This window comes from Phaeoacremonium minimum, assembly GCF_000392275.1.
Source record: "Phaeoacremonium minimum UCRPA7 unplaced genomic scaffold PA7_03_scaffold_499, whole genome shotgun sequence".
Taxonomy (NCBI): domain Eukaryota; kingdom Fungi; phylum Ascomycota; class Sordariomycetes; order Togniniales; family Togniniaceae; genus Phaeoacremonium; species Phaeoacremonium minimum.
Genome location: NW_006921401.1, coordinates 67,154 through 89,890, shown reverse-complemented (window position 1 = coordinate 89,890; position 22,737 = coordinate 67,154). Strand labels below are relative to the sequence as shown.

At 51.0% G+C, this 22,737-nt stretch overlaps 5 protein-coding genes across 5 annotated transcripts; 3 read left to right on the top strand and 2 right to left on the bottom strand.

The window, feature by feature from the left end:
• Positions 1-574: 574 nt before the first annotated feature.
• UCRPA7_7131 (hypothetical protein) lies at positions 575-1,561 on the top strand (the record flags this gene model as incomplete). The annotated part of the gene is made up of 1 exon (XM_007919665.1): positions 575-1,561. The coding sequence occupies one exon, from the start codon at positions 575-577 to the stop codon at positions 1,559-1,561; it is 987 nt and encodes a 328-aa protein (XP_007917856.1).
• Positions 1,562-4,329: 2,768 nt separating this feature from the next.
• On the bottom strand, positions 4,330-5,162 carry UCRPA7_7130 (putative cell wall protein sed1 protein; the record flags this gene model as incomplete). Its single annotated transcript, XM_007919649.1, has 2 exons — positions 4,330-5,031; positions 5,094-5,162. The coding sequence occupies 2 exons, from the start codon at positions 5,160-5,162 to the stop codon at positions 4,330-4,332; spliced, it is 771 nt and encodes a 256-aa protein (XP_007917840.1).
• A 4,092-nt stretch (positions 5,163-9,254) lies between these two features.
• UCRPA7_7129 (putative cytochrome p450 monooxygenase protein) lies at positions 9,255-10,662 on the top strand (the record flags this gene model as incomplete). The annotated part of the gene is made up of 4 exons (XM_007919653.1): positions 9,255-9,844; positions 9,901-9,973; positions 10,043-10,276; positions 10,330-10,662. 4 exons carry the CDS (start codon positions 9,255-9,257, stop codon positions 10,660-10,662), a joined length of 1,230 nt encoding a protein of 409 aa, XP_007917844.1.
• A 1,845-nt stretch (positions 10,663-12,507) lies between these two features.
• UCRPA7_7128 (putative siderophore iron transporter mira protein) lies at positions 12,508-14,522 on the bottom strand (the record flags this gene model as incomplete). The annotated part of the gene is made up of 5 exons (XM_007919650.1): positions 12,508-12,874; positions 12,938-13,267; positions 13,320-14,023; positions 14,256-14,421; positions 14,482-14,522. 5 exons carry the CDS (start codon positions 14,520-14,522, stop codon positions 12,508-12,510), a joined length of 1,608 nt encoding a protein of 535 aa, XP_007917841.1.
• Positions 14,523-17,054: 2,532 nt separating this feature from the next.
• UCRPA7_7127 (hypothetical protein) lies at positions 17,055-17,591 on the top strand (the record flags this gene model as incomplete). The annotated part of the gene is made up of 1 exon (XM_007919656.1): positions 17,055-17,591. The coding sequence occupies one exon, from the start codon at positions 17,055-17,057 to the stop codon at positions 17,589-17,591; it is 537 nt and encodes a 178-aa protein (XP_007917847.1).
• Positions 17,592-22,737: the final 5,146 nt, after the last annotated feature.

Below are 22,737 nucleotides of genomic sequence, written 5' to 3'. Positions count from 1 at the left end.
TGTGAATGAGGGGGCTTGCGCGAGGCGCCATTTTTGGCAGCCCGACAAGACATGGACCAAGCTGAATGTCCCATTTGCGCCTAGCGAAGGCGACTAAGAGCCGTGATCTGCGAGCATCTGAACACATCGGTCGGGCTGTCCCGTCCAATAGTCCTTACGAATGATACAATTGGTCTTCAGCTGTTTATCAATAGCATGTCTCCGAGACACATGGTTGTTTGTTGGTGCCGCTAACGATGTTCCATGGAGGGTCGAGAACCGACTTGAAGAATCTCCCGCTCGAGCTTTGATCTTTTGGTGTCCCCTCCAAATCCTCCGTTCTCATTCACGATTTTATGTATAACGCACGCGACGTGCCTTGCACCAGCCGCTCAGAGCTCGTACAGGCAAAGTTAACATGGCCTCCTTTCTCGACTCTGCCATGCGCTTGGCCTTCAAGCGACGCCCTAAAGAAGGTCAATTGGATGAAGAAAACGCGCCAAATATAGCAAATGCGGCATCTGTTGCCTTGTCGTCAACCTTGGGAGGCAACTCAGCGCCATGGCAGAGCCAGATTCACAATACAGGACATCTGATGCCCGAAGATGACCCTCTGGCATTATTCCGCTTGATGCTTGGCATAACAGCATCTCCCCAACTTGGATTCAGTGCCAGTGGCCCGACCGGAACACGTCCCGCAGCCAACATTGGTCTCTATGCGCGCGTTGTGGATTCCGAGCAGAAGGCAAAGGACAGCTACAAAGTCTTTTCAGTGGTTATAAACGGCTGCTACTTCCTACAAATCATTATTGCTGCTGCTCTGACTGCTCTAGGCGCGGCGAACGCGAACAACAAGGCCATTACAGCTTTCGGAGCCCTAAATACTGTCATCGCGGGCTTCCTCACCTTTCTCAAGGGTTCTGGCTTGCCTGGCCGGCTCAAGTATTTCGGAAATGAGTGGAAGAAGATCAGAGAGTTTATTGAGCAGCGTGAGCGTGACTTCTCCCGTCATAATTGTCCCCTGGACGTTCATGAAGTGGTGGCAACCATCGAGCAAATGTACGCAAACACGAAGCAGGAAATCGAGATGAACACTCCAGACAGTTACAATTCGGTCACCAGCATGCGGTTAATGGGTGGAGGCGGGTCCGACAAGATCGGTGGTATCGACGCCTCTAAAATCGACGGCGTAATGAACAAACTAAAGAACCTTGACGGTACAATCGGCAATCTGAAGTCCCAGTTCGAAAATAAGACACATCAGGTTCACGAAACCGCACACCATCTGCAAGACGATGAAAAGCATGTTGAAGAGGAGATTCGATACCGTAGGAAGGCCCTTGTGAGCGAGATAGAAGAGGAAAAGCCACGACTAACCCGAGAGGTGTCGTACGCTATGGATGAAGCCGCAAGGCAAGTCAGAAACGAAATCATGGAAAGAGGAACACACGCAGTAACAGACGCGCGGGATATGCAAGAAAGGGCGTGGGATGATGCAAGAACAGGGATAGCAAGACAAGTCAGGATAACTGCGGATGAGATTGATGAACCAAAGAAACAAGGCGATTTGCGAGAGCACTAAAGGGTTCTCCCTACCTAATACCCAGTACACACGATCAATGTCTCGAATTAAATCAGATATTATTACAAGGGCGTAATACAATGGAACCCGGGTTCTCGACAGCTTTATTTGAGCTAAATACATGTGTGTTGGTAGTGGACCCCTGACGTGTTTATTGGTTTGTTTGAATATCGCAATATATTTACCATGGCAAAGCACAAGCTTATTGTAGCTACCGCCGAGAGAGAAAAGGAGCCTTCATAGGGATAGTTCCTAGACGTTAGACCAAGAACGTACGTGAATGGGCTTGCAAATGTCATTTCCAATATTGTATAGATATTGCACTGTTTCAATTGCAACTAGACTCCCAAGCGTTTCTATTAATATTTTGACCTAGTTACCCGCAAGAGCCTCTAGTGGAGGCATGAAATGACATTCAAGCATTCTGATGACTCCCGGCCGAGACACACGGCCTCATGGGGCCACATGATGTAATGACACAGCAATTGCGGGGTGTATGTCCTCAAGGTGTCCACCGAACCATCTCCCCATGACAACTGCCGATGCGTTATACCCGTAATATCCTCAGGACTTGCACCACACAATCTCACTCCGAACGCGATTTACGTTGCCCTTAAACTGGAAAATAGCCACATAGCATCTGAATGTTCATCGCGGACAGCCAGGCGCCTCATATGTATTCCTGCACGCGCGACGCGTAGCCATGATGAAGCACGCCGCATAAGATCTAAGACATTATGGGTGGGACAACACGAGAGGCGTCAGACGATTGGTAGACAGCGGTCGTGGAGACTGATTCCAACACCACCTGCAACGGCAGTCGCCAGAAAAGCCATTTGTCTACTTTTCACAGCCTGAACATGGAGATCAAGGCTTTGAGGCCGCCTACACCATCCACCAATGAGATGAATCCACATGATGACCCCGGATGGTACGATGCAACTGCAAAAGAGTCAGCAATTCCACATGTGATTATATACAACCCTCGTCTCTGCACATTCTGGACAGTGAAGTCCGCTGCGATGCCCTCCAGGGCGGCGCTCATCTTCTGACGAATCTTGAATGCTAGCCGGATATTTGCACTAATTTGATAAACATCCTTGAGGTTCACATTCGCTCGCTCTGCTCTCGCTTGAGCAAGGGTACTTCGAAAAGGTGCATCCCGCCCTCAGCCTTGCCCACTAAGTGGACACTTCACAAATCATCACCGTCTTCGTGCAAATATGGACACTCCAGACTTTTATGACGACGTAGAACGCTTTCAGATCAAGCGGCACGAGTCTGTCCAAGGATGCCACGTGCGCGGCGCCTTGATCCTAGAGCGACAACTTGTGGAAGAATATCGGGAGGAAGGCAAGGAAGTGCAGCTCAAGATAACGCTACCATCACTCCGACGCATACTGGAATGCGCATCGTCCGGTTGTGATTTGTGCCGCATCTTTGCCGATAACATCCCCGAGCCGTCGTCCAAGCTGTGCTTCATCTCACGAGTGGTCCAACTTGAGAGAAGAATCTCCTTCGTCAGGCATGTGGACTCTTCTGGTAACAAGATTGTCTTGCGGCGGACCGGTAGAGTAGTAGGAGAGTTCAGATTGCCTGAGTATCTTGAGAAATACAACATTATGAGAGAGTCATAGCGCAGACTGTGTGGCAAGGCTGAACGGCGACAGTGTTCACCGGTCAAAGCATTGCTTCGTCTTTAAGCAAATATCGACCAATACTCACAGACAACACTCTGGCCCTCGCTCAACCATTGGCGTCTTGTGGCATGGTTCGGTTCAAGCTACGCCAACGCTAGTCAAGAATCAACATCACAACCTTTTCACACTGGGCGGACTACACGATCACCCAAACATGTATCCGGGATGTCTGCGGTAATGACGACATAGCATGCACATGCTATTCTAGGCTCCTCGCAGCATCAGCCGACTCTTCCTCTCATGGCGACACTAGTGCTGGAAGCCACGCGATGCGTGTCTTAGACTTCCCCTCCAGGGCGACAAACTGGCCTGGCTCCGGTTAGCAATCGATAGAACCGAGATGCGCGACACCGGCGACGAGCCTAGCAGGCGCGCCAAGAACCCGAGATGTCTCACCACGGATTGCTAGCCACTAGGCTCTCTTAGCAGACTCCATTGCGATCAACGCCTGTTTGTATTGTCTCAGTGAAGGGTAACCTCATCGTACGGGACACCTTCACTTTTGCTCTTATTTTGTTGCGGCTTTGTTGATGACCGAACGAGGGCTTGAAATTTCTGTGAGAGTGGAAATATTGCTTCTTTTGGCAAGCACGATGAATTGCGATCGGCTTGTCTGCGGGTCGCGCTTGTCTTTTGTTTTGATTTAAGCTTAGTCGTAAAGTGGACCCGGAAAGACGTTGTGACCCACGAGCCGGTTACACGCATCTCAAGTGTGTACAGTTACGGTGGAGCAACAAATCCACAAGGCTCAAACTGACACTGCTGATCAAATGCGCACGTCGCCAAGTTGACCTGACATCGGAGGGACGTTGATTGAGAGCGCCGCATGCGACGGAAAATCGCAGACGGACACCTACAAAGGGCATCATGTCTCATTGTCATTAGGAAGACAATAGAACATGTCACGACGAACACGATGTGAAATGTACAAATTGTTGCATTAATTTAGCATTAGAATCAATCGTAAATATTTTTGCCATCCAAGCCCGTATTTAACACCCTTCTCCGTGCATCATGCAATCCATTTTTTCATGCCAATAATTTGCCGTGATGAAAGAGAAAAGAAAATTACAGAAGAGCGGCCACGAAACCGGCAGCAGCCAGGACAGCTCCGGAGCCAACGCGGGCAGCGCCAGCGGTGACGGGAACGGAGCTGGTGGGAGCAGCGGAAGTCGTGGGCACGGCGGTGATGGTGCCGACCTCGGTGGTGGAGGGCACGGGAATCAGAGTGGTGGTCTCAGCCGGCGGGGGAGGAGCCGCGGAGGAGGTCGGGTACTCAGACTCAGAGGTGACGGGGCAGACAGTGGTGGTTACAGGCACAACGGTCGTGATGACGGTCGTGGAGTGAGCCGGGCAGTTGGTGACAGTCGGGGCGCACGAGGTGACGGTCAGAGTGGTCGTGGCATAGATGGTGCTGGTGGTCCACTCGGTGGTAGACTCAGAAGCAGAGCTGGAGGTGGGAGCAGCAGTGCTGTACTCGGATGAGCTGGGAGTAGTGGTGGGATACTCGGTCTCAGACACGCTGGTGGTGGTGGTGACAGGGACCTCAGACGTGGTGGAAACCTCAGCAGTGCTGGTCGGGTAGGAGGAGGTGGTAGAGGTGTAAGTAATGCAAGAGCAAGCAGACGAGACGGCGGCAGCGTCGTTGTCGCAGTTCTCATAGTCAGAGGGGATGGTGGTGACCTCGCCAGAGAGATACTTGGGGCAGAACTCCTTGGACTCCTCGATGAAGCGAGTATCGGTCAGCTCACGGTAGCAGTTGTCGGGCTCCTGTTCTGGATGTTAGTCTCGAGGTTTCGCGATACATGTTGCTCCTACAGAGGTCGACTCACGCAGAAGGGGTACTCCCAGGCGCTGGCGACGAGCGCAAAGGCTCCTAAGCTGACAATGGCGGCACGCATCTTGAAGGTGTTGAGTGGTTGACTAGTTGTCTTGTTGAACGAATGTCTGTTGCGAGAAATGCAAGCAAGCGAGTGTCTGTCTTCGACGAGCGAATGTGTATTATTGTCTTCGTGTGTGCTGAAGGAGGAAGAGAGAAAGAATCAGGAAAGCCGATGGGAGGAATCGGCAGATTTTGAATGCAGCCATCAGATGCATCCAGTCACCCATCCCCTCCAACACCTCGAGCCCAACCTGGTCAAGCCCGGGCATCGCTCGGCGCGTGGATGCTGGGGTGCCAGCGAGAATACGAGATTCAACGTTCTATCCAATATTCGGCCCCCTGTTCAGTGGTGTCCGCTCATGACTGTGGCGCCAACAAAGCAGCCGATGGGGGGAGGGATCCCCCTTGTGGTGGCCCTAGTCGATCCTTGTGCTCGACTGGCCAGGTTTGTCCAGTCCGCATGCTTCTTTTTCTGATCATGATGCTTGTCAGGCCGGGGCAGCGAATAGCGTCCACGGATCCCCTGCAGTAGGGCCGCCGGTTGATTTGTGGAGATTGAAGGAGCTGTTTCTGGCTCTCCACTAGCTAGGATTTAGGCTGGGGACTCGAAAGAGAAAATAAAAAATAAAAAATAAAACAGCGTGACTGACTGCTTCTTTCTGGTGACCCATCCTCCAGCGGCACGGCTTCCACGGCACAGGCCCGGCCTAGTTGTAATTATTGTTGACGGATGCATTGTGCGCACAGGGACATGACATCTCGCAGTAATTTCTATACGAGAGGATGTACTGTTTTGGTGGCTATCCGCGAGCCTGGAATCTCTGCTCCTTGTCAGATCATCTCGCATCCATCCCCAGGCTCGGTTGTCGCTGACTCTTCAACCTTGTGCAGGTGCAAACAAGCACCGGAGATCATCCTCCATCCTCCATCCCCGTTTCGCCTTCAGGCTGCTCATCTTCTCGGCAAGAAGACAGCGCGTTGACCGCGCTGCTGATAGGTGAAGAGCCGACACCGGCCAAGACGTAACGTTGAACTGTGGTAGAGGTGTTTGAGATTGACAACGAACCAGCCACGTGTAGACAATGTGATGTCTGTCCTATACCTACCGCTGTGTGCGTACAATGCAACACAGCACACAGGGCAAATTCAGGTGTTTGCTCGGGACTCGAGTGCCAGAGTTGACTCGCTATTACTGCATAGTACAAGACTGTGCAGTGAAGTGTCCCCCTTGCCGACGCGCTCTGAGGAGAAAGGAGGACAAAGCAAAGCAAGGAGGGGGGAGAGGCTAGCGTTACCGGATAGCGAACCATTCCCATTCAGCGTTAGGCCCGTCCTAAAAACGGCCACTGCGCTAGCCATTTGGGCCGCCCAAGCCGCCTGCTTCCATTTGGATAAAGGGTAATTTCGCTTAATCAAAATTGCCCGGCGCCGTTGTCTCCTCTGCTCGCGCTTGCTTGCCAGGCGAGCCAGGGGGAAAAGGACCGTCGCGGAAAGTGGCAAAAGCGCCCAGAGTTGTGACATCGCGAATGCTCAAAATCCGGGTTTTGGGGCCCAAGTTTGGCACCACCCCGTCCGTCATAGCTGCTATGGACTCGAACATGGGTATCTACTGCACTAGCCAGGCCATCGTACGAGCATCACGAACGTCACTTAAAGCCAACCTGGGGAACGGCCAGACCGGCACACTACGGGAAAGAACTTTAATGCGAGCATGACATACCGGGCCAGAAACTTGGCACCCAGTTGAGCCAGTGTTTGCACTCAGAAGGAATTAGTCCACCAGGCTCGTGGCTCCGGCCAGCAAGCTGACGTCAATAACCCGGCATATTATACTCTAGAATAATCCATCTCGGTGCTGTAGCTCTCATGTTAGTGTTGGTAAAAGAAAATTTGACAATGGCTTTCCACCGTTCTAGGTTTATTAGGAAGCTAGGAAGGTAGCAATGGCGTAAAGTAGGCTACACAGAGTTGTAACTGGCCTGGGCAGGTGGCTAAAGACACCCAAGCAACTCGATCCTTCGGGCAAGACACTTGGAGAGGTGTTTTCTCGCTGGCTTGGGCACAATACTTCAAAGTTACAATCACACAGAAGCATACAAAGTTGTGTTTGATGTGTTCTTGAAGGGCGCACTGTCTAGACGTCCACATTATACTGCACTCACCGGATGGGTCCCTTATACTTGCTTCCTAAAATGTACTCAATACCTGGCAAGTTCCATCTCAAAGTCAAACTAGGCCTCGGCTCACGGCATCGAGGAGATTATGAGGCTGATTTTGTGTATCTATGGCACTCTTGGCAGGTCTCGGCGCCACTCCGAGGCTGCTCTATCTCTCAGCTGAAGTCAATATAAGGTCCACTGTTTGCCATATCACTCTGCCACTCATTACGGTTCTTGCTTGGCTGCCGATTCATTTCCTCTCTGCTTTTGTACGAATATCTTCTTATCTCGCCGATCAGACGATATGGCGGCGTCTCTATTGAAATCCACTTCAGTCGTCCGTCACTTTCTTGTCAACAGTGGCGGCCGGACCAATTTCAACCCCAGGCGGCTCTCTAAGTGATTCTTTGTAGCAACATATGACATCCAGATTTGGATGATCCAATACATCCACAGCGCGAGCGTTCTTCAAGTGCACTACACATGGACGTGCGATCGAGCGACCCTTTTCGGTGTGGGAAACGAACCATGAGTCGGCAAAGAAAGCAGTACTATGCCTGTTGCTACAGTCATTCCGCGGAATCGCAAATGAGGTCATTGGAAGTGATCGATGTTTGTATTGTGATATGTTTCCAAAGACATGGCCGCAGAATTGCACCGGGCCCTCCTGAGCAATCATCGACACAGGAATTCCTGGCAATGACATGCCACTCATGATTGAGTTGTTTATGCCTACGTTCCCCTTAAAGAGTCTGCATCGCGTACAGGACTGTCAAATCAAAATTAAACAATGTGCGCCCGATCCCCAACTGTAATCCACCAAAGAGGCTGTTGAGAGGACGGATTTAGTTGCAACAAAAATTCCGCAAGCCTAGGCTCTCCACTTGGAAGAATACTACAGTCTCAACTGCTTAGAAGAGTGCATGTCGCTAAGCGCTCGCCCTTCCATTCGTGTCTCAGCCCGCCTTGCATGAGCCTCACATTCACGAGTGACCAGTCATACGACTGTCGAGCTGTGAGAGGGGAGACGAAGTGCGTTCGAACTATGTCCTCTGCTGTATTGTGATGGGATTCAGGCAAGTTATTATCGGCGAAAGTCCAGCACACACAACCCAGCAGTAGTCACTGTGCCATTGAAGATTGCCAGAGACCATTCCAAGATCACCTTGCGTTTCGTCTGAATGCAGAAATGGCCAGTAATGGCTGCTCCTCAAATGTTTCCAACAGCCTTTTGAAGAGATCCGTCATGCTGAACGAGCAAATATTGTACAACACAGATAATTCCTCGAAAAGATGCTACTTCCTAATCTTCATCGCAACCCGACTCTCTTAGTGTTACAACTCCGCGTGATCGTTAGGCTAGACGAACACTTGAATTATTGGGTCTAATTGCACGATATTAGGATGCGCTAGATCGATGGCGTTCTGCGCTGCGAAGAGAGATTGGCGAGCATCCTGTGGCCGTTATCAACGGGGGCCTAGATCCATTTCTGGGCCACTAATAACGTCTAGACTCCACCACGCAGCACGCTTCTAGTCCTAAACGAGGAAAACGCATTCATGAAAGTCAGCGATACTGCATAGTAGCCCAAAGCCGTGGAAGCGGATCGTGGGCGGGCCGTCCCCACGGGTCCACGAACTCCAGTTTCTCGACACCTCATCCATCCACTCCGCTCGCTCGCATTTCTCATCTTCTCGGTCGAGCTCACCGTCTCTCACCGTGGACCGAGTCGCTGCCGCGAGCTAAAATCATGGCCGCCTCGACGCAGCCATCATCGATTCTCGATGGATGGGGAAGCTCTGTTGGCATCATTGCTCTTTTGTCGTTTGCATCAGTGGCGTATTATCTTATCTCAGCTATCCTAGCATGGCGGCGTCTGAGACATTTTCCAGGGCCATTTTGGGCCTCCTTCTCGTACCTCTGGGGTGTCAAAGCCATGAGTTCCGGTCGCATGCATCAGATACTTCCAGAGGTGCAGAAGAAGTACGGTAGAATAGCCCGCATTGGCCCCAACGAGCTGCTCATATTTGATCCGGAGACATTTTTACATATCAACGGTGTGCGTTCCACCTATGGCCGTGGCGGGTGGTATTCGAGCGTGCGCTTCGATCCGTACGGTCACAGCCTGCTATCGGAACCGGATACAGTCAAACACGACAAGCGCAAAGCCCAGTTGGCAGGCGGATATGCCGGCAAAGGTCGGATGAATCTCGAGAAGGATGTCGATTCCCAGCTTGCTGTCCTAGTCGATCTTCTAAGATCAAAATATGCCACGAAGAACGGAAAGCGTTTGATGGACTTTGGCCGCATAGCACGATACTTCACCATCGACGTCACAACTCTCACTGGGATGGGCGAGCCGTGGGGAGATCTTCCGACAGAGACTGACATGTTTCACTTTCTGGGAGACTCTGATGACTTTGTGCCATTCATGCATTGCATCAGCATGAGCTCTCTGCGAGGCTTCTTCTCATCTACCTTCTTTCTAAAACTGGCAGGGCCTAAGCCGACGGATAAGCAGGGAATGGGTCAATTCTTAGGGTAGGTTTTCTGGCTACTTCAACCTTGCCAGGTTGCTCATAATTTTTCACTTTTAGCGTTGCGAAGAAAGAGGCAGAAAAACGCTTCAAAGTAGGCCCGAGAGCAGATCGTGAGCACGGAGACATGTTGGTAAGTATCCACCGATCTTGAAACTTTTTCATTCTTGAGTTGTATCGAGCAGCTATTGATTCTGCTTAGGATGAATGGATCAAGCAAGGTCTTTCCGCTCGAGAAGCTGAGTTGGAGATCGCTCTTCAAGTTCCCGCTGGATCGGAAACCACGACAACTGCAATCCGAGGCACAATGCTTTATTTGATATCAACCCCTCATGTGTACCATAATTTGAAGAATGAGATCTCTAAAGCCATTCGACAAGGGCGTATATCTAGGCCTATCACAAATGAGGAAGCGAAGAAGCTTCCCTACTTGCAGGTAAGCTTCTTGCCACTCCACGCTGAGTAAAAGACCTTGCTGATGACTTGTAGGCTGTCATCAACGAAGGTCTTCGAATGGTTCCTCCAGCTATCACTGGCTTCTCGAAACGGGTTCCTCCTGAGGGTGATACCATCTGTGGTAGATTTGTCCCCGGTGGCACAGATATATTCGTCAATGTTTGCGCCATGCTCCGAAATAAGGAAGTATTCGGTGAAGACGCCGATACCTTCCGCCCGGCACGCTTTCTCGAGGGCGACGAGGCCAACAGGGCGCAGCTCATTAAGCATGTTGACCTTGTATTCGGCCATGGGCGGTGGATGTGTCCTGGGAAAACGCTTGCTTGGATCGAGCTGAACAAAATTTTTGTTGAGGTATTCGCATAGAGGGTTTCCACATCTGAGTGATTGCTGACAAACTGACAGTTACTAAGGGCCTTTGATTTTCAAATTGTCAACCCAGAGATGCCATGGCGCTGTAGAGGCTTTTCAAGCTTCTTAATTGATCAGTTTTGGGTTCGCGTCACGGAAGCGACCTTAGATTGAAGGGTCCCGAGTACCAGGATTCATGCTCCGAGTTTCAAATGGAAAAGACCTTGCCTAATATCCATCGAGATGTATTTTATAGGATATCATTGAGGCATCTAGACACTGTGACCTCACGGTTAAAAGAGGGTAGAGTACACCTATGCTCTGCTAGATGTACAGGGCCTGAATTGTAAGGGAAGAAATGTCTCGAGATTGTATCACGTAATCAAGTATACGACATACCATGTCATTTGAATTCGTTTGGGCGTACCCTTTTCAATTGTTGATTCGACTTGGGCGCTTAGTTTAACCCAGACACTTCATCAGGATCAGAAGCACAAAACGTAGCGCGGCAGCCAGGGGGTCGGCGGCAATGCGACCACCTGCCTGAACCACTCTACTCTAAATGGCCACCCGCGCAATTTTTGTGGGTGATCGACAGCAGGCATCAGCACCGCCTCACAGAACCACCCATGCGCCACAAAACACTTCAACGATGCAAACATATCCTTCAGATACCCATCTCACTTGAAAGCTCCGGATTCAATGCTACAAGATAGACTCATGATGACAGTGAGAGGATTTAACCCTGTACGTATACTCCGAGACTACTACATTATCACTGCCCATACTTAGAATCGTTGAGGCGATAATCCAGAGGATCACCACAACAGTGGCTACGTGGCTGGCAAACGTGGTCACATTTCCTTACTACCGCTCATATAGGGAGAACACATTGATACCGATTCTCTCAATCATCAGAAGTGTCAAGGAGAACGAAAATGAAGACAAGATCAGCGAACAATTTCACCATTGGCAAGAGACGAAGATACACGAATTTCAGCTCGTTGCGGTTGGTGTAAGTAGCTCTGCAACAATTTACAGGGCTTTTATGGCATGACATGGCATGGCACTGAAATAGAATACGTACAGAGCACATTACTTGCAGCAGCTATCGTCGCATGTTTCTCTTGGCCCGAACGTCCAACTCAGCATTGGATTGGACCAGCGGCATGGTATTCAGGTCTTATACTCAGCATAACAGGTGTTTTCCTTTCGTCGACGATGACGTTCATCTTCGTAACTGCAAAAAGTTCTCCCAAACAGCGGCGCCTGGCTGAAGATCTCTCAATATTTGCTCATGTCATAGTCCCAGATGAGGAGGTCGTTACTAGTACTACGAACACGAACACTACAACAGGACCAGTCAGTAGAGGCCCAACACAGTCCCGTCCCATGAAAATATCAGTTAAACGGAATATGATTTTTGTATGGCAGGCACCAATGGGACTCATGGCCTACTCGGCGATTGGATTTATCATCGGCCTTATGGTTTATGTATCCACACCTCTTTATGACGGGAGCGCTTTCGGTGGAGATGCCAAAGTAAGCCCTACAATACCAAACATCCAACTGGCTTCTTTTGCTGACTTGCTAGGCTGCTATCACATTCCTTGTTTTCTGTGCCACTGCCGCAGCAGTCTTTGTGTGGTGTGCTTTTTGGTCTTACCGGTATGCGCATCTTGATTCGGAATATCATCGTGAATAGGAGTTTAGTAAGTGCTTGATCTAATAACAGCATTGGCACAATTTGAGACCTAGCCTTGACGTACGTCTTGAAAGTGTGCATTTCGGCACTGTGGAGAGTAGTACTATTTAACTTTTACTCCATGACCCCTTGGATTTCGTCCAACCTTTGCAGGCTCATAGCTCCTTGACTTGGCGATCAACTGTCTTCTCGTCGACATGCGCGGTGTCCTTCCCCACTGGAGTCTGCTCTTCTTCGTCAGAATCATGCTCCTGTTCAGCCTGTCTCTTGCTGAGGTCTACGTTCTTCAAGGCGAACATGACTATCAACATCGGCGCTAGTGCTGCAGTCGCTGCGATGGCCAGGGTCTGCTGTGTCTCTCGATATGACAGATCAATGGCCGACCGCATCTCGCTACCCTTAGCGAACTTCTTTGCTGTGACGATAGACTTGTAGATTGCCTGCGCTTGTTTCTTGCCCTCTGCCGGAAGATACTTGGCTAACTTATCGGGGAGTAGGTTGTTCCAAATGGCACCGCCAACGCTGTAAGACCATATTTGTTAGAACAGTAGGAATAGGGAGTGAGGAGTGGATGATCTGACTCACCTTGTGCCAATAGCTGCTCCAAAGTTCATTGCGGCATAGTATACAGCTGTTACGACCGCGACATCTTCCTTCTTGACAATTGCCTGAATAGAGACTTGTGCAGCAGTCTGGTAGAAGGCCCTGCCAACACCAACAAGGACCTTTGCAGTCACGAATGATGGCTCGTTTGCAGGTCCATCACCGTGCATATTTGTGAAGTAAATCTGAAGCCCCTGGCCGAGAATGACAAGCGGTACACCAATGAAAACGAACACCTGAGACTTTTTGAAGTATCTCATAAGGATGCCCACGAAGACCGAGGCAATCTGGAAAGAGACACGGAGACCGTTACTAGAGTATTTAAGATTAGTGACTTTCTTAGTCGATCAAACGGGCTCCTTACTCGATCCTCGAGGCATGGCCAGCGGAGTAGCCTCCAGCAACCTGAAGATAACTGGGAAAGAATAGAGTGAAGCAGGAATAGTGGAAGAAGTCGAGAATCGACAAGATGCACGCGGCAACCACGGTGCGCTCTCTGATCATGCGGAAGGGCACGAATGGCTTGACGGCAAACTTTGCATCCCAAAGGAAGAAGACTCCGACTACTACAACACCGATAACAAGCATGGCGATGAAAGACCCCTCGTGCCATCGGTCACTGTTCTTGGAGCCAGTAAGAGACAGGGGAATGAGTGCAAGACCAAGTCCCACCACGAGGAAGAAGGCTCCTAGGAAATCCAAGTCCGTCCATACAAGGCGGTGCACCCGTTCGAGAAGGGACGCACCAGCGGGTGATGATGCCCAAGCGCTCTTGTTCTTATATCCATTCTTCTTGGCGCGGCGTTGGAGAATAAACATTGAAATGATGAGAGGCGCAGCGCAGAAAGGGAAGATGAGAGCCCACATGCCGTATCCCCATCGCCAGGTCGAGTGCTCCAATACGCTATCGGCAACGATAGTTCCAAGATATAGTGTAGGGATGGCAGTGACAGATTCCGGGAGAGAAGACCAAAGGCCGCGATTGAGTAAGCTTGTGGTGTCAGCGATGAATATCTGCTGCATAATGGTGAAGCCGGTATCACCAATCGATTCGAATATACCGCCCGCCTGGTAGATAAGTCAGCTCTTGTGTCCTGTGCGGCGTTACTACAGGTTACGCTTAGAATACGCACAATGTATGTAGCAATGTTATTGCAAGCAGCATAAAGGACCTGAGATATGATCATAAAGAGAATCGAGAAACTGAAGCCCTCTGCTCGACCGAAAACCTATGGTGGCAGCCGTTTGTAAGCCAATCTCTTTCTGCATTCCTAGGAAGTCTGGTCAAGAGGATACTCACGTTCGATAACTTAGCCATGACTGGATAGGTGACCATATTCATGATAGTGTACACGACGTTCGCCGTAGTTAGCGCTGAATGTTTTGAGAATGCGCTCGTGGCATATGCATCATACACCTTCGTGGAATACTTGACGAAGGACAGGATAAACGTCGCGGCAAATAGACTATCGCCATCTTGTTAACAGGTTGTCGTAGAGTAGACTAGCTCATGCTCTCTAACTTACCCTACAAATGCAGAGATCAAGGCCCTACGAGACCAAGACATCTTGAGAATCTCCGCGTTCGTGGGCTCATGGTGACGGCCATTGACTTGAACCGCTTTCTCAGCATCGGCATCAGATGCCGGGGGAAACGTAGACACATCGGCGCTTGAATGTGATGGCGAGTCTGCCATCTTCGGGAAGTCTTTGGGCCAAGCTGTAAACTTGAACTATCTTTTCGGTAATTCACAATCGATTCCTGAGCAACATGAAGACTCGGACGAAACTCTGCCCTGCTTATAATCCATCCTTCTCACTAAGTACATCCTTGATACCACGCCGTAAACCGAGATCGGTTGATCATCTAGTGCATCTTCCGGTCCCGAGGTCGTCCCACCGACCGAGAAAATCTTTCCACGGCCCTATATCATGTCCTAACACGAGACGTGAATGGCCCATCTAATCTTATCTGATCCGCACAGTTTTGGTGGTCGTGTGGAGTCTCTTAGATAATAAGGCCAACAGGGTCTGGCTATTTCTGCCACAGAAGGACTAGTTGCACCAGTGCCAAGACGCTGGAACGCCGTAGAACGGGTAAACAGGTGGGATGCATTCGTACGCGTTGCGTGAGTGTCCTCATTGAAATCCACTGGGAGAAGTGGACTGACCAAGAGAGTTTGCGACGCTACGCTCTAACGCCCCATTGCTTGTTCCGAGGATGCGGCGGGTGGCATGCCTTCGTTCTATTCTCACAAGCGTGGATATCGGGATGTGGGATTCAGTAGGATTCTGATAACCGATGGCAATGGCCCGAAGTACGGAAGCGCGAAAAACGGCCACTTCTGTTAGTGAGTCAAGGAGGGGCTACAATGCAGGATTGGAGAGCGACTTTCCAGATTTTAGATTCATCGCTCCACCACTCAAAGATCTGACAGAGGTTCCAGAAGCGTGGCTTTCTCCATCTCTTCTGGTGTAACCCTGTCATTCGACATGGCGGCTCTAACTTATGATCCTCATCAACATGCGCAAGCGCCGAACAACCGCCAACAGCTCATCAACACTCCACGAGGGCAATACCTGATTCAAGTGTCTTGGCCTTTGGCCTGGAACTCGGACGGAACAACAAAAGAAGATGGACATGATCCTATACCTGTCATGTGAGTTGCTTTGCCCCAAGGCGGTATTGATGCAAGTGAGGCATGTTCTCCTATCTCTACGCCATCTAGGGAGTGTGCGAAGCTGAGATTTGGTTGCAACATGGTAGCTTTGTAGTTGATGGGAACGCCTACTTCTTCACTGCTGCCGATGTTGTCCATCGCCTCGAAAGCTCTTCTGGCAAGAAGGCCATCGTTGTAGGTGTCGGCTATCCCATCACAGACAATGTCTATGATCCAAGGCGATCGGCAGACCTCACGCCTCCAACCAAGCACCAGGAGCATAGACATCCTATCGGGCGTGATGGACAGCCCATGAAAGACATCACGCTCGGTGAGGCTCAAGGATTCCTCGAAGTCCTGGCAGATACCGTCATGCCTCTTGTGGAGGAGATGTTTCCTACCCTGCCCCTGAAACACTGGCCAAAGGCTTTGTTTGGCCACTCGTACGGAGGGCTCTTCACTTTATTCTCGCTGTTTACGAAGACAGATTTGTTCAGTACGTACATTGCAGCAAGTCCATCTATCTGGTTCAATGACTGCAGTATTGTGCATGAGCAAGAAAAGGCATTTTTGAGAGGGACACGGCGGTTTTCCGACCCAGAAGTCATTAGCAGCTGGGAGGAGAGTGCCGTGTCGAATCCCAGACTGTTCATGATGTTCGGGTCACTGGAGCAGGATGCCGTGCAGAAGCCTGGAGAATCAGACGAAGATTTCGAGCGAAGAAAGAAAGGGGCCTTGGAGCGTAGAATGAGGGACAATGCATTGGAAATGGGCGCTCGCCTCCAAGCAAGCGAGCGGCTTTCTCAGGTGTGGCTATGGGAATTTGAAGGGGAGGATCACGGTGGAGCTTCGGTGTGTGGATTACAGCGCGGAATTGTCAAGCTGCTTGAGGCAAGTGATTGATTAGAGTGTGCAGCCGACGTGACTTGTGTGTTCTCAGCCTTATGCATCCTTGTGTGCGGGCCAGGAGTTCGGGGACGCTGAAGATCGGTGCAGGGCGCATGCTGAGGAGACTTTCATAGGAGACACGTGAGCCAGTAACGCTGTGACATGGACGCAATTTCATATACTTGAATTTGTAGCACTTGTTGAACACGCATCTGTAGACGATCACCACGAATAATAGACATTGGCTTATCATCATTAGATTCTGGTAATTTCATTATGTTGGGAACATATCGTGGGTGAACTTTTCTCAGGTGCTGGGCATTGCAGTACGTGCATACAATGATCAGAACGCTGCATCGCGGGGCAAATTCCGAGCTCCCACTGCGGGGTCACTAAAGTTCATGGGCACACGCGCGCGCGGGCAAGCTCTTGGTCATCAGGAGACACATTTGCCACATTCTTCAGTGACGGAGACGAGACGCCGGGCGGGCCACTTCCACCAGCGACCGGCAACTCTGAAGCTCGTCAGTCAGTCAGTCAGTCAATCAGTCTATGGAGAGTCATAAGCGTACGTCCTCGACGGCTGGTAACGACACACGAGATCAGCCCCCCGCAAAGCAGCTCAGGCCCACGCCGACTGCTGCGCAATGGCCCAGATGCATCTACATCGTCGAGCGGACTAAGCGGCCGCGGACTGCTGAGGAGGACGAAGGCGAAAGGACGAACATTGGCGTGTTCGTCAGCCTAGCCAATGCCAACCGCGAAGTGCGCCGGGAGATGGCGTATTTTGCGAGTGAGTGGGGGACGGATGGTGATGACGACCTAGGAGATCACTCCATCTTCGACGAGGGCAGTGACGAGTACGCGGGAATTCCACCAGCGGAAGGAGAGAAGGTTGGCTCATCGTGGGAGTTCGACGATCAAACCGAGGAAATACATTATGTGGGAGTCACTGCATATCCATTGATTTGGCCAGAAGACTATGTCATGACCGAAGACGAGGAGTCTGAAATCGGCGGCGAGCTGGACGATGAAGGAGACTACGATGATGAGGAGGACGGTGATGGCGAAGAAGATGATCAGCCCTGATGATGAGAGCATAAAGGATGCATGGGCGAAACAGTTTCAATTTTTCCAAACCGAGTAAACGGACGGTTAGAACCAGATTCTCGAAGAATAGGAGGCTTTGGCCGGGGCATCTACTGCCGATGGAAGCCAGCCAAGATGCTGCCAGTAATACATAGAAATTCGTGTTGCCAGGGTAGATGGCATGCCTGAAAGAAAGAACATATTCGTTCACGCTCTTCAGCAAGCGCAAAGCGTCAACCTTGTGTTACTTCAAGGCCCGCTCAGCCCAGCATTCGATTGATAACCTGCACATAACTGATATCTGGTCTGAGGCGTGATTCATGTGCGGCAGGACCTTCTGCTCGCTCAATCTTATGTGTTGCGCTAAATATTCCTCGATCCAGCCCGCCCAAGCCCAGCATGGAAGGTCAACAGGTGAAGAGAGCCAATTGGCGTCACGTGCTGCAGTACTACTCCGACAGAGGCGGAACCACCGCGCGCGCCTTTTCGGCTGGCCGGTAAGTTTGCCTGATGTTAGTTAGCGGGCTGGCGCTGAGCTGGGGGGTGGAGAGGGGGGAAGAGCTGGAACGAGTGCCGATTTTCAGTGGACATTTTCTCTCCCTCTTGTGAGATCCCAATGAATGGATGAACCTGCCAACTCTGAGCGCGGAGGACGGGAATCGTGATGGATATACTCGAGACACAGGTCAGCGACTTGCGGTCGTTCTTGACGCATCCTGCAGCCCCTGGGACACCGGTGACAGGCCCAGCCTACGCCGCAGCAATCTCTCCACGTCATCCCAGCGCCCATCCAGGGTCGCCGCTTTCCGCGCTCGGAGACAATTCCGCGCTGCCATCACCGTTCGCCTCGGGGTCTGGCGCCGCAGTTGCTGCTCCTGGTGCCCGCAACGGCGCCTCCAAACGGAAGCCCGACGGTGACGATGGTTCTGCTAGGGCTCAGAGGTCCAAGAGGAACAGGGTATGTGGATAATTGTCCTGTCTTCGAGTCCTGTCTTGTCTTGATGAGCTCCACTGTTCATCGAAATGTGGCCCGCCTGCTAACTCTGCTTCTCACAATGTGTAGTACATCTCGATCGCGTGGTATGTAACACACTATGCACTGCTTTTCTATGCAGACCCAATAATTGCATTGTTCTTGAGAGGACATGGAGGTGACTCTAGCAATGCTCCTCGAAATCTGCGTCGTTTGCGACTCGACATGATCAATGCTATAGGCAGCGAATGACTGACACCAAACTTCTACAGTAACGAGTGCAAACGTCGGAAGATCAAGTGCAATGGCGAAACCCCATGTCAACGATGCGGCAATCTCAATCTGGCATGTCTGTATGCCCCCAATTGCTGCACCAATAACTTCAAGGACTCCGATGAGTACAAGCAGATGAACGACCATGTCGTCCGTCTACAGGAGCAGGTGGACAGTCTCTTCCAGAGCATGAACGCTTTGAGACAAGAGACTCTACGCCTTGCGCCAATCCAAGACAGGACATTATCGTTTGCCCCCAACACGGCCACCTCCTCGCCATCGCTATCGCTCTCAAACCCTTCATCCGATCGACATGTGTTACCAGCTGCTCGACACCTCCCATCCTTCCGGGGGCCAACAAGCATGGCCTTTACCGTCGATGTTGCAAAGAACACGCTACATAATATGGGATATAGCGGTGAAGGGGTAGAAGACAATGGCGCTGTTGCAGAGGACACACCGTCCGGGTCGCCTTTGATACCTTCTCAGGAGACTGCAAGACCACGTCCAAGGGATCCCCTATGGGACTTTGATAAGGATGAGATGGTCCGTCTGTGCAGGCTTCACGAGGAGGAAGTGGGTATCATGTACCCCGTTGTCGACATTGGCGACGTGATCATACACGCACAAACTCTTGCGTCCTGGATGACTTCATGGGCGGATGCCGCAAAAAGGAGTGGTCTCCCACCCCCGGGCGGACAAGAGGACGGCATTTCGGACATCAAAACACTGGAACTCAAGGTCATCATGTGCTGCGCCCTGGTTGTGGAAGAGCATGGCAATAGTGCAAAGGCCACTCGTCTTTGGGAGAGCATTGAGCCGATTGCCAATCGAATGTTGATGAGTGATCCAAGTGACGTTGTCAATTTGCCGTTCCTAGCTCTCGTCGCAGGCTATAGGTTCCTGTCGAACGAGGAAATTCTATCTTGGAGAGTCATGGGCCAAGTCGCGCGTTTGTGTCTTGAGCTGGGATTGCATCGCCGGGACGGACTTGCCAAGATACCCAAGGAAGGAGATCGGAGAAATGCGGTGAATACGTTCTGGTCGGCGTACGTATTAGACCGGCGATGGAGCTTCGGCACAGGTTTTCCGTTTGTCGTCCATGACGACAAGATCGATCCCAAGTTACCTCATCCTGTAAGCATATGGTCTCCGGCACGCTGTATTCACTTGTCACTAACACATGATAGTATGGGCATCCGTACCTGATCGCCATGATCACCTATTCGAAGCTGGGCGCAAAGATCTGGAAATTGGTAGATTATTTCGAACCTACTGTGATAAGGGAACTCAAATCCGAAGATTTTGAGGCACTAGATCGCGAGATAACTGAATGGTACGAATCAGTACCTGAGGAGGTCCGAATCAGCAATCTAAACACGGGTATACCTCTGCCGTCTACACCATCTTACAATCTTGAGCGCCTTCAGATCTGGACGAGACTGCGACTGAATCAGGTAAGATGCGAAGTTCCACTACAAGAGGCTGTGGGTATCCCTCGAAGATATGCTAACATTGGCTTTGCCGAAAGATTCGAATCTGGCTTTTAACTCCGGTCCTTCATTCGGCCAGCAGTATTGTTCTGAACAAGAATCTAGCCCAACGAGCTGTGGACCATGCCAAAGAAACAATTCGTTATTTGGCTAGACTGAACCAGACGAGCAATATGTACCGGCGCATCCAGGTCTTTTACCATCAATTCTTGACGTCAGCTATCGCAGTACTATTTCTCGCCAGCACGCACGCACCGTTGCTATTTAGCGCAACATGCCGCGAAGAGTTCTACATGGCCCTGGAGCTCGTGAAGGATATGTCCGCCAAAAGTTGGGTGTCGCAGCGTTTGTGGCGAACGATCAAGAGCTTGAAGAGCTATGCCCCGCGCTTGGGGCTTCAAAGGGATGATCCGCGTTCGAGGGAGAACGCTGCCATGGCGATGGCGGGCATGGCAGGTGGAAATAGCCGCCAGAGCAACGGTACTCCAACACCAAGCCCTGGAATGGCGATGCCGTCGCCATACAATCCACCCTCGAGAACCAGCAGTCTGGCCCCACCACCAGTTCCCAGCAGCTCCTCATCACCCACGCCAAATAAGCTGTCACTGCAGGACGATGAGAACAATGGCCTGAGGCTACAAAGCGAAATGAGCAAGATATTCGAAGGATACATGGGCATGGGCAATATACCTGCGCCGCCGGATAGCCATGGGTCACATGCACCTTGGGCAAATGGCCTGACAAGCCCAGGTGATAGACCTCTGCTCACCCCAGGGACCGATGGGGTCTACCAACAGCTGAAAGAAATGTTTTGATGGGCCTGGTTCAGATGTACATAAAGCAGCTGTCTGGTTGGCGTCTAGATCCGATGTGATTTCCATCGAGGCCGTCCCTGACAAACCGTACCGCGTGTTCCTTGATATGCATGCTAATCCATTGGGGTCTACATTCTGGAGATAGCCTCTATGGTGTAATAACCTTTTTTGAATATCACAAAGCCTACATGACCATTCGTCAGAGCTGATCACTGGTGATTTTCGAGGTTATGGGGCGCGAAGGATCCGCTTAGCGCCCCATAGCACCCAATCGGCAGATCAACTCACTAACAGCTAACGACGTTAGGACGGTTAGACGGAGGCGATCCTTCGAAAGGCACAAAGACAGCTCCTGAGTTCTGATGACTGTGTCTGATCTTCATACAAGCCATATCAACCTCGTAAGACTACTGCTTCACTGTCTATTTTCTTTCTCTCATTTCACAAACCTCAAATATTCGTTGTATGAGAGTCATACCAGACTTGAATCTCACCGGCAATCTTCATCCTACCGAGGTAGTTCCGTTGGCCCAAATGCACGATGTCTACGCCGCGGACGGCTGTGCTTCAACAACACTTTGCTTCGTCAAGTAGTGCAGCACGACCTATCTTTACGAGCCTCAATGGCGATACTTCCTGGCTAATGTCGTTTCCCCGGCCAGCAAATGAAAGGGCGAGCTCCGGCAAGGCCTATTTCCACATCGTGACAGATCCCTGGCTGGCCGGCGAGACTGTCGCAGTCCATCCTTGGGTAATGACGATTAACAGCACAATATCAGCTGCAGTACAGAATGGCACTGCAGTGGAACATCTTGTCCGTGAGATCGAGGACGCGGCAGCGGCTGCCGGTGTTGTCAAATCTCCAAAGCCTGTCAACGACGAACCTGGCGTTGATGCTATCTTTTTGAGCATCTACCTCGCCGATCACCTGCATGAGCCGACTCTACGTACCTTTGACAAGCGCATACCGATCGTCACTTCGCCCGAGACGGCTAACATCATCAAGCCATGGGGCTATTTTGAATCTGTCACCACGACTGGCGACCTCGACCCGGCGGCTCCTCAAGACTGGCCATCGCTTCATCCCGGTGGGCCTCTACCTTCATGGCTTAATGCCTTTCGACTCAATGGTCACCATGAGTATAACTTTGCATACATTTTACTTTGGACTCCTGGTGAGGGCGATATTTTGGTGCATGAGGCAATCATGTACTCGCCCCACGGCATCAAAGATGATCAGCCTGCAGCGCATGCCTTCTCCAGACTGTGTCTGCAAGAGAGCTCTCACATCTCTGTCCTAGCCATTCTCCATGGACTTAAAGAAAGTTTCACGGCTGCTGGTCGCAATACATTAGGTGTTGCAGGAGGTCTAGCGTTAGAGAGTGCTCTACGACCGCGGTATTGGATCAAATCCCATGATGCCGTCGTGAAATATACCGGTCTAATTGGTCGGCTAACGAGAGACTATTCCCGGACAATCATGGATGGCCTAAAGCTGCGAGAGAGTGAAAAGAAGCCGCCATCGGATAAGGCACAAGAAAATGAAGGTCGGAACCCAAATTTTGTGGAGGTTGAGAACGGGCATTCCTTTG